The sequence below is a fragment of the Rhamphochromis longiceps genome, linkage group LG6 (assembly GCF_057381845.1).
Source record: "Rhamphochromis longiceps isolate RC_006_pf linkage group LG6, R_longiceps_female_GT1.1, whole genome shotgun sequence".
In the NCBI taxonomy this organism is placed as follows: domain Eukaryota; kingdom Metazoa; phylum Chordata; class Actinopteri; order Cichliformes; family Cichlidae; genus Rhamphochromis; species Rhamphochromis longiceps.
This window is the reverse complement of record NC_140562.1, coordinates 29721894-29733699: the sequence shown is the minus strand read 5'-3', so window position 1 is coordinate 29733699 and position 11806 is coordinate 29721894. Positions and strand designations below refer to the sequence as shown.

The 11806-nt window shown below is 40.7% G+C and overlaps 1 protein-coding gene across 1 annotated transcript in view; it reads left to right on the top strand.

The window, feature by feature from the left end:
- The first annotated feature begins 4575 nt into the window (after positions 1-4575).
- LOC146668257 (phospholipid phosphatase-related protein type 5-like) overlaps positions 4576-11806 on the top strand; it is a 61121-nt gene continuing 53890 nt past the window's right edge. The window contains exon 1 of the mRNA XM_085410151.1: positions 4576-4715. Coding sequence (XP_085266277.1) covers positions 4605-4715 — 111 coding nt within the window. The 5' untranslated portion in view covers positions 4576-4604. The remainder of the gene's footprint in view (positions 4716-11806) is intronic.

Below are 11806 nucleotides of genomic sequence, written 5' to 3'. Positions count from 1 at the left end.
AAAAGCTGTTAAAGATGAGAGAAGATCTAAATGAATTCCGGGTTGTCAGAGTATTACATCTTTAATTCTTTCTTTATTAATGCATATATTGTATCTCTACTATGCATACTATGACAGCGTTTAACTGCCGTGCTCCTGTTCGTCATGCAAATGTGCACTTTGAATCGCCGTCACGAATAACAAGATGGTGTATTTTTAGTGTTTGTGTAAACAGGAATGAATCATTTACCTTGTTTTTACTCTTATTTTATTTTTAATCTGGCTTCTATCATTTTAGGATGTGACTGATAGGGGGTCAAGTGCACAACGAATGCATGGACACACTCCAAACTTGTGAAGTGCCTTCCTTCTCCTCTCACCCATAATGACCATTGATTGGGGAAAGGGCTGACAAGGCAGCAGAGACTCTCACTAAGCCATAAAGTCAGCAAGATAATTGTTGTCAGGGAGATCGGGGAGGGGGCTAAGCTCGATATCTGAGAGGAAAACCAATTGGTTTGCGAGTGAGTAAAATTATATTGAAGATTGCTGAAGCCTTTTGCTTTATGATTGATAATATCAGGATTTCACAGTTCTTGAAAAATGCATTTACTGTGTTAATCAGAGGATATATTGGAAAGCCTTTTGAGGCTCTCCTAAACTTAAAAGAGTAGTAGCTGTCATTATTTAGCATGAGCGCAGTCATTTGCATGTCACAAACCCCTGAGCAACTCATAAGCTACTCTTCTTACTCTGACTTTTATCATCATCCCCCCCCCCCTTACCACCTCTTCTCAGTTTGGGGACTGGATCTGTTTTTCTTCAGCGTGTACCTGTTATCCCTCAGTCACTATAATTTCCCATTGCTGAGTCTGCTGGCTTTCACCCCACCTGCTTGATTTCTGAAGAGTTTCCGAACGTCTGCATCAGAACTTTGTCTCGCTCTTATCTCTTACTGTCAGGCTTTTGTTTTTGATCATCGCTCCTCTGTTTCCACTCTACTTCTCCTCCTTTCAACCTCATTTCCCCTCCAATTCTTTTGATTGCCTACCCATACTGGTTTGTGTGCGTGTGTGTACCTGTGTGCATTTTTGATGTGCCATGCAGAGTGTCTTTACAGGCATCCCGACAATTTGGTGAGTGAGCTGGTGTGGATGTATACAACTGTGGTTGTGTGTTTGCTTTGGAATAATCTTTTTGTATTCGTACTGATGATAGATAATAAATGGTTTCTCTCTTTGTGCTCCGACATGATTATCTATGAAAATATGAAGCACAGGGGTTATCAGCTGTTTCAATGGGGCCAATTTATTAATGGATGGATGGCACATTGTGAGCATCAGGCAAAAAGTGTCCTCATTATAGTTAATGATCTTAAGTAGTACAACACTTGGTGCCTCTATTGTTCACCGTGAAGATTTAGTCCCAGAAAAGCGTTACCATATCTTTAAAGAAACACATCACCGAGCTGATGAAGTGATAGCGAGTGAAGCTTTCTCTTATGCTAGGAGAAGCGGTGCTCTAACAAGATGAGTTGTGAGAAAACCTTTCCTCAATTATATTTAGGAGTTCTCAGGTCCATTTTTTTCATTATTAAATGAAGAAGAATATACTTTGAAAAAATCCCCCCTAAAAACTCACCATGGGAAATGTCAGGGGGGTTGTGTTTTAGGTCAAATGAAAAATTACTAGTCTGCCAAGGAGATGATTGGTGGTTGTTTGCCAGTTTGTAATCAAGATTATTCAAAACTGCATGAAAATTTTAGAAGAGGCGGGGCTGGGATCGACAACAAAGTGATTTCTGGAGTTGATTAATGATTTATTATCTTTACGAGACAGGGCAGCTTATATATTTGCATGTGATGTATATTTTCTCAAATAAATATCATAATTAAATAAGATAAATTAGAATACACTTTCTTGTATGTCTTCAAGAAAACGTCATACTCTTATCACAGTCCAAATATCCTTCTGCACCCAGGGTCTCAATTCATGCATGGTGCAGAGGCATTTTCAGCCTTGACTGTAAGCAGTGAAGACTCAGACTGCTGCAGAAGAAGATGTGTGTAAAAAACACTTTGATATTGACTTTGTAAAGGTAGGTTCAATCTACTTTATATACCACAGAGTTAATCAACAATTTTATATCTTAATTTCTTAGTTATATATTCTACAAAATAAATACTCACTTTTAGGCAAGTAAGTGTCCACCTATCCATTTTTATCTGTTTATCCAATTCAGGGTTGCATGGGGGCAACAACCTGGGAGCCTATCCCAGGGTGAGACACAGGATCACCAGTCTATCACAAGGCTAACACATAGAGACAGATAACCATTCCCACTCACATTTACATCCATGGCCAAGTTAGAAACACCTGTTAACCTAACCACATGCATGTCTTTAGACCGTGGCAGTAGCCAGAGATAACCCACAGAGACATGGGGCGAACACAGAAACCCCACACAGAAAAGCTCCAGACTGGATTTGACCTTTCTCGCTGTGAGATAACAGTTTAATCATCATACTAGTAAATGAAAGAAATTTAAAAACAACTAAACATCCTATCTCATAGAACTATAAAGCAGCATAAATTGATCATGCAAATACACCACTGTATAAAAGTCTTGTGTCGCTTGTCATTTCTTTATATTTTGCCAGGAAAATGGAAAATGGTGCATTTATTCAAATGTAGAAATATAAATGAAATACAGTAAATGGTACAAAACAGAGTTTCTACAATTCTAATGAGCTTGAAAGTCAATATTTAATATGAAAACAGCCTGAACTGTCTTAAACAAGCTTTCCCTGAGACTATTTAAAGAAATAAGAAGAAAGTTCTTGAGGCTTCTTTAAGGAGATTCAAAGCTCTTCTTTGGATGCTGGCTGCCTTTTGTTCTGCTCTCTGTCAAGGCGATCCCACACTGATTCAATAATGTTGAGGTCCGGGCTCTGGGGAGGCCAGTCTATGACTGATAGTGGTCCAGTGTTTGGTTTTCTATCCAGTATGTGTTCGCTATCATTGATGTGATGAAAGATGATGTCAATCGGGCACTTTTCAGATGGTATTTCATGGTAGATCACAATCTGACAGTACTTAAATTAGGAGTACTTAAAGACAAACACCACTGGCTTAAATGCAGCCCCAAACCTTAACAGTCTCCACCATGTTTTGCAGATGGCTATAGACAGTCACTGCTGTATCGTTCTCCTAACCTCCTCCATACAACAGTGATTTAAAACAAAAATTTGGATCCATCACTTCATAGGATGCCACTGATTTTCAATCCAGTTTGTGTTTATTTGGCATCCCTCATCCATTCTCCTTGTTTCACTTTCTTAAGAATGGCTTCTTGACAGCCATCTCACCACTAAGACCTTTTCTCAAGATATGCCAGGTTTTCAGCTAATAGCTATTTCAAAATCACCTTGTTGGTGCAAAAATACTGTTTATGGCTGTGTTATCCCAGGTATTTTTATAGACTCAATTAAAGAAACAAATTAAAGTGTCAAACAGTAAAATGCACATTTGTTTCTTTGCAAAGTTGTCTGTAGACACAACACAGGTTCACCCTCTGAGTTAGGTGCCTTTTTTAAGCTTGAATGATTCATAGGTGAGTGTATGTAGCTTAGCAAAAAAGGGTCAGTGGCAAAGTTATAAAATGCACGAGAACTATTGTTATTAGAGGCAAAGTAAGGAGAAATGAGAGGTAGCTCAAAAGGTTTGCACAACACTAGATCTGAACTGAACTTCAGCAGCATGCAGTGCTTTTTAAATGTATTTTGCTGTGTTTGAACATTGCTTCATTGTAAAGTTTATTGCAGTCTGATTGTTCAGCATTCTCCGAACAAAAACAGCATAAAAACGATTTTTCTAGCATGCTGACCTCTTTCTCTATGAGTAAGGCCTTGCAGAGGTTTTCTCTATCATATTTTAAAACAAATATATTTGAAACCATCACAGGATGTAGTGATACACAAAAAACTGCACAAGAATCCGCTATACAGGCTTTTCCACTCACACACAGTCCACTCTATGATTGGCACTATATTAACTACCACTTTTTATCGCCCAGAACTATTTAGTGACTCATATTAGGTACAAAGTTGAAGAAAGTGACCAAACTGAAGTGTCAGTCTCTTTGATGGGTTTCTTTTTTGCAAATACAACATTTCAAATCAATTATTAACCTCTGCCAAAGCTTAATATTGACTCTGATTCTGTCCAAAATCTCCTCAATACACGTGAGACAACGTGAGGTCAGTGTGTATACAAATAGTCAGTGTAAGCCAAACATTCAGGCTTCAAACTGCTCTAAACACTCAGTTTCAGATCATTTTCTCTACTCTTGGTTCTGTATGATGACAGTGAGAGGCAATATTGCCACAGTGGTCAGAGCCACAGTCCTGGCTATAAAGCACTGGACCCTCATCTACCTGCTGTTCAAACCTATTTGTTTGCAGGGGGCAGCCAGTCAGTGGAAAGCAGTGAGGTGAGGAGCTAAAGCAGCTTCTTTCAGACAGTGGGTGAAGCGAGTAGACACAAAGGCTCAGTATAAGGATTAGTTCAACACTATAAATCCAGTAGACTGAAGCTTTACAGAGACTTTTTCTTTTCCCCAACAGATGATGGACAGTCGCCTGTCAGCACAGGAGAGGACAATGAGGAACCTTCCTGCAGACAGAGGCTTTCAGAAAACCAGCACCTACATCGTGCCCTGCTTCCTCCTTGTGGAGGTGAGTGTGACTGTTAAGGCACATTTTCTTCAACATTTCAGCGCTTTGGTCCCTGCTGTGCTCATCAGGCTTAACTCACAACAGGACATTTCAGCTTGATTTGGCCCGAACATCATTTGGAAGCTATAACTGAAAGAAATCTACTGCAATCTAAAGGTTTAATGTGTTTTGTGCTGTGGAACAAAATGATGTGCTGTGTAGCAAGCACAGCAGAAATAAAAAAAAAATGCTTTAAATTCAGCTGTGTATTTAGGTCTTGTTGGAAATTTTAGAAACCTCTGTAAGTTGGAGTCACACAGAGCAAACGGATGGAGACATAAAAGCACATTTTACAGCCGTCTGCTGGTGGATGTTCTCTTCGCTTTCTATTCCCTCACTCCTGCATCGCTTTCTGCAATCTCTTCCTGTGTTTCTCATGGTGGATGAAGAGCAAAATGTGTCCCTTGGGGAAAAAATGCATGAATTGGCTGAACCACTTTTCAATTCAGTGACTCTCGAAGGAAGTGATTGATTTTGATTAACTGTCACAAATGGGTAATTACCCCCTCGTCCATGAGTCCGTTTAGTGATAACATTCAGCACAAGGGTGAAGGGATCTGTCACAAAGACCTTTTCCCTCATATGTTCCTGCTCTTCCCACAACTCTTCTTCTTTCCCTGTAATCCCTAAATGACCCGGTGAAGCTCTCATGGATCAAGCTGCATTTCCTAATTAATTGGCCTGATTAAGAACGGAAACCCAATTAGCCTGTGCTACTGTTAACATGCTCCAAGCCTGAGGATCCTCAGAGTTACAGCAGAAATAGCAAAATATGCAAAATTAGCACTTTTTAGCATTAAAATAAGGGTCTTTGCATTTAAATTCAGCCTAGAAATATAATTTCTTACTCTTACATGAGATCAAATGTTAATGTTTAATGTTGATGAAAGCTGTTTAGTCAAGTAGTGCCATAGAGAGCTGACTAGAAATAGAGGTTTTGCAATTGACAATAGTGCCTCCAGTAGGGCCCTGTACCCTAAAATGATATTCCTAAACAAGTAATGTACATTTTTAAATTGAGGAAAGCATTTTTTTGTGTGCGTGTGTGTCACCAACATATCTTTGATCTTTGTGTTCTTGCTTTCATAGTGTCTCCCCTTTTCAGGAAGCTAACACGAAATCGGGACAGTGTTGGGAAAATCAGGCCCAGACATTGTCCACAGGTTCCCTCTCTCATATGCATCACACAGTAGGCGCTTCGCTGTGTCAGATGTGCTCTCACTACTGGAAATACTCAATTTGGATTTGGCAAGGGGTAGCGCCTGGAGCAAAAGCAAAAGCTGTTTAATGTCTGATCCAACTGATGGGTACTTACTTACAGCTTTTTGTGCCTAAACGTAATCAAAGGGCGAGTGAAAATGAAAGTAAACAGCAAATTAAAACAGACACTAAAGTAGGTGAAATAATGACAGTGCCTTTAAATGAACCCTAGTCTCACGGATTATGTTGCCACCATTCTGCTTATCCGCCCCCTCATGCAGTCTTTATTGATCTTTTAAATTATAAGGTGTTTTGCCGGAGAGAAAATTGGTTTCTCTTGAAACATCACTGAGAAAGCAATCTAGTTATATGGGAACGTATTTTTATTTGTATTTTTTTTGGAGACTGCTTGGCTGTTCAGTCAAGCAAAGAGCTGATGATGTATATGGCCATTTTTCTGATTTACCAACTGAGACAAACTTAAACTGACTATCACTGATATTGTGAAAAGCTGGTCTCTTTGTGGTATCCATCCATCCTTTTTCTTCCAGTTAGCCAGCTGCCATCGGTTGAGAGGTGGGGTATACCTTAGACAGGTCGCAAGTCTATTTCAGTGCTGTGGATTTGCAGTTTTAAAAAAAATTAAGCTGACTCTTTCTTTTCTACACGACCCAACCTCTTCACCTGAAACTCCAAAGGGATTTTCCTCAGCCTTGTGTTTCATCTCTCTATATGTTCAAAAACACAACAACCTCTTGAGATGTGACTATAACTTTTTTTTTATCTGCTCTTTGTGCCTCAGCCAACACACGGAGCCTGCACTGTTTCCACGCACACACCTCAGTTACCTCTCCATCTCTTTATAGCTCAAATATCTCACGATCCCTCCAGGTTTACACGCGGCCTTAAGCTTGCTTTTATTTTTCATTCATTGCGATTTAGCATTCGTTCATTCTCGGGATCCTCTTGAGGACATGTTATAATGATTTTCCACCTTTTTAAAAAAATTGTTCATAGTGCGTTTGTAATATCTCTAGGCTTGAATCTGTCACAGGTGCTCTTCACCTCCTTCTATATTCTCTTTGATGGTCTCCTGAGTACTGCCCAGTCATTCTTTACCTCTCTGCATCACTCCTATTCAGCACTCGGTCCCTTGAGTAATTACCGTACGTTGTTTGTACCATAGATTTCTCCATTATTCCCCTTTGATTGTAAAGCTTCGTCTCCTCCTCCCACTCAAAAGCCAGTCTGCTATCACAAAGTCTCTATTCTCCTCATTTTTCACCAACACTCTGTCCGTGTTTTCCCGTGAGTGTCCATCGTTTCTTGGTATTTCTTTGTGCCGCTCCTCTTGGCTTTGTTCATTTGCTCCTCCTCAGGATAGATTTTGTCCTCGGTAGACCTTGTCCCCAACCTTACCTCATATCAGAATGGAGACAGGATGGCATTACGTACCAGGGTGTGAGCGCTTCTTCCCATTTTTGCCACCTTATTACCCCATTTCTGAGGACCCCTCTTTTTTTCAGCTTAGAGATGGATTTGGAGATGGAGATTTGGTCTGACTTTAATGACTGTATGTGCACCTGAATGAATCTGCGTGCATTACAGTAGTTTAATAAAGAGCGTTTTAAAATTAAATTCCCCCCTCTGCTGCATTCAGACTAAAGCAGCTTGCTGTAGCATAGCTCCCCCCGGAGGGCACACTCTCCTTTGTTGTTACATTAGCATCTCATTACCCATTTCTTTTCAATCCAAACGCCCAGTCTTATTTCCCTTCCGCTCTTGTGATCGTGTTGCCGATTCCCTCTCTCATTTCCCGCACAATCTAACTGTCTATCTATCACTGTCTGCCGCTCTATCTCTTTTATTCCTTACTTATAATTTTATTTATGGCGATGGCCCTTTTCCTCTTACTCAGTCAGTCTCTGTCAGTTCGTCACTCCTTTTTTTTTATAAAGGCCTGTCTACCACATCTCACCGCGCTTGTCTGTATTTCTCTTCCCCTGTGATCGTGCTTGTGTCGCCCCCCCTTTAGTGATTGTTTTTTGCCTCTCTCTCTCCCTCTGCTTGATTAAAATGTGAGAACTGGCCCTATCACTTTCCTGTTAAAACAAGAAAGCGTTTACACCATTTTCCTTTAAACTGCATGTGATGAAAACAACATAATGGACAGCAGATTAGTCGTCCTCCTTCGCCGCTCTATCTCTCCGTCCTTGCTGCTCTCTTTTGTTTTTGCTTCATGCTGCTTCTGCAGCTGTGAAGCCACACAAGAGGCTGGTCTGGGGCCTAACAGAGGCACGGCTTCAAAGGATCCTCTTTAAAAAGTCATTTTGATACGACTGGCTCCTGACTTGCTTTAGACACTGGTGGGTGGGAGGAGGGCTGTTCTTTGGTGTGATCTAGGCCAGGCGGGCCTACTGTGAAAATCTGTACTGAAGTCGAGTTACATAGTATCGAAGTAGGAGTGACTATAAATTGACTGTTCTCACTGCAGCCGTCAAATAGTAGTGTTGTATCAGCTGCAACAATAGTAAAATATGATAATTATTACTGTCAACTGTTAATGTGCTGTGGTTATTAATTCATGGCACACAGCTTGTGAAGCGTGCGCGCGGGCTTTCCAGCTTTACTTTTCGGCCAGCTCGGGCTCGCTAAGCTTCCTCCTCTTCGCTCCTTCCTCACGCCTCGTTGGCTGCGTCCTCCTGTGGCATAGCAACTTCTGTAAAATAAACAGACTGCTCAGCATCAGACCACATAATATTTCAGGTCTGCAGCTTATGCTGTCTGACGATATTCTGAGGTGTTAGTTCATGTCAGCTTGCAGCTCTCATAGCTGAGCTTTTCTGTACATACACCAGTACGTGTTTGCTTAGTAATTTTTTAATAGTCAGTAATATTCATAATACAGTAATACTCGTGGCCATTGATCAGTGGGCTTTGATCAGTGGTTGTTGATCAATGGTCATGAGATTTGCATAATTAGGATTAAGGAACTGACCTCCCAGCCCATTGTTCCTTCACTTGGCTGATTTCAGTCATTATGCAATGTACTGTTTATAAGATTGGGGAAACCTGCAGTCAGTTGAGACTGAAGAAGTCACTTGGATGAGTGACGAAACGTTTCTCCCACAAAACGCTACGTCCAGATGAACAGAATCAACTTTTGGAAGGTCAGTAATACATTCAAAGGCCATCTATTTATATACATCTTGCTAATAGCCAATTGAAACTCTATTGCTTTCAAATTTGCCTTAATTCTTCATGGAATAGATTCAACAAGGTGCTGAAAACAGTCCTCAGAGATTTTGGTCCATGTCCACATGGCAACATCATAGTTGGCTGCACACCCACGATGATCTCCTGTTCTACCACATCCCAAGGTCTTCTGTTTGATTGAGATCTGGTGACTGTGGAGGTCTTTTGAGTCCAGGGAAATTATTGTTGTGTTCAAGAAACCAGTTTGAGAAGCTCAGTCCATCACTAGATGGACATAGTTTGATGTGTTGGACATGGTGGGCATCAATACTCAGGTCGGGTGTGGTGTTTAAACCAGGGCTGCCCAATCCCAGTCCTCGAGAGCTACTATCCTGCAGCTTTTAGATGCATCCCTACTCCAACACAGCTGAATCAAATGAATGGCTTGTTATCAGGCCTTTGCCAAACACGATGGCATGCTGAAGAGGTAATCAAACCATTTGATTCAGCTGTGTTGGAGTAGGGATGCATCTAAAAGCTGCAGGACGGTAGCTCTCGAGGACCGGGATTGGGCACCCCTGGTTTAAACAATGCTCAGTTGGTGTGGCAAGAAAAGAATTCTCCCGCACAATTACACCATCACCATCCTGAACCACTGATACAAGACATGTTTTAATGTGGTTTACATCAAATTCTGACCCAACGATTTAATTGTTCCATCAGAAATTTGGTCTGGACAGGGCAACATTTTTCCAGCCTTCTATTTTCCAATTTTGGTGACCTCATGTGAATTGTAGCATCAGCTTTCTGTTCTTAGCTCATAGGAGTGACATGCGGTGTGGTCTTCCGCTGCTGTAAATGGAAAATGGCCTGTATTTGTGTAGCGCTTTACTTAGTCCCTAAGGACCCTGAAGTGCTTTACACTACATTCAGTCATTCACCCATTCACACACACATTCACACACTGGTGATGGCAAGCTACATTGTAGCAACAGCTGCCCTGGGGTGCACTGCTGTAGCCCATCTTCTTCGAGGTTTGACATTCTGTGTTGATTCTCTTCTGGACGCCGAGTTTGTAACAAGTTACCGTTGCGTTCTTGTCAACTCAAAGGAGTCTGCTAATTCTCCTCTGGCATAATCAAAGCATCTGTGCCCAGAGAACTGATTTCTCTTTTTTGGACCATTCTCATTAAACCACCGCCCATTAGGCAACAACAATCTTGCCAAATCCAAAGTCAAATTTAAAGAGGTCAGTGAGGCTATTTATTAAAACTCTGAAGTTTTAATAAATAGGTGCATTTATATGCAACTGTAATAATTTACATCCTCAATCCTAAAACATACTGAGGATATCTTGCAAGTCACAAATTTTCTTGATACTGAAAGTTCAAAACATTCACAGATGTCTTTGCTTTTCCTTTCTAGCGAAACAGTTTTCACTTCTAGCATCCAAAGCAAGACAAAAGTTTTAATATTTAGGCTCTTGGTTGGTTAAGCACTGCTGTTTTTACGCTTCGGTTTGTTTACATGCATTGGGGAGTGTTCGTGCATATGTAAAAAAGTTGTGCAAAGCCTTTTTGTGTCTCAGAGGGAGCTGCGTGAAATGACTTGTCTGAAGTGATGTCACTGAGCCGGTTGTTGTTTGAGTGCGACAAGAATGAAAAATTTAAATCTCTGAATCTGCTGCATCTGTTTTGATCCTTTGTCCATCTCTGACAGTGTTACAATGCAGTGCTAAAACAGTGGAGTGCTCGCCTAATCATAATTTAGATCTCTGGTCTCAAAAAGACTTGCTCCTTCTGATATTTTCAGTATTCAGAAAAATAGAGACACTGAACACATTCCAAATACATGGTTTCATCCCTTTTAGAAACACAGAGCATAAATATCACCATAATTTCTGGGGGCAGTACTGATCCTGACAAAGACAGAGCAAACTTCTGTTTTGTTTTGTCCATCTTGTTGGATTCAGCCCCGGCATCAGTTTGCTTCTTAATATGTTATGTTATTCAGGACAGACACAAATCTAGCATCTTTTTATCGTTTCAGGTTTTAAAAACAAGTTCTCTAGCCTAGCCTAGTTTGCTTTAATAATAAACAGTGTTGCTAATACATCAGACCAACACTTGCCTCCACCAAAGCCTTCTCCTTACATGCGCTCACTTCATCCACAGTCCCTGCTGGGTATGATATCATCTCAGTACATCTTCTACCTTCAGGCAACGTGCTTGATATATCGTTTGCTTTTTTCTAAATATTTCTTTTTGGTTCATTTGTGCTAGGAAGAAGAAACACAATATTTTCTCAGATACAAAGTAATAAACATGACTAGGCTCTATTGCAGCAGCTTTGCATGATTCCCAGTTCAAAACAATCCCTGTTTAACCTGTACTGAAGTCTTGCCTGAAACAAGCCACTTTAGCTTCTCGTCTTTTAAGGTCTCCATCAACGATTGGTTGATCAGTCCCTCTTAGATTGGCAAAGGTTGGCAAATAATTGCCTTCTAATTTATAAATGCAGACAGATTGCCCAGCCTTTGCAACTGACCTAATCCAGTCTGCACCACTGAGTGCAAATCATCTGTGACAGGCATCTGCGTAAAAGGGGACCTGACTCAATTTGTTGCCCACTGGTTTTGCTCCTATGTCAAACCATGT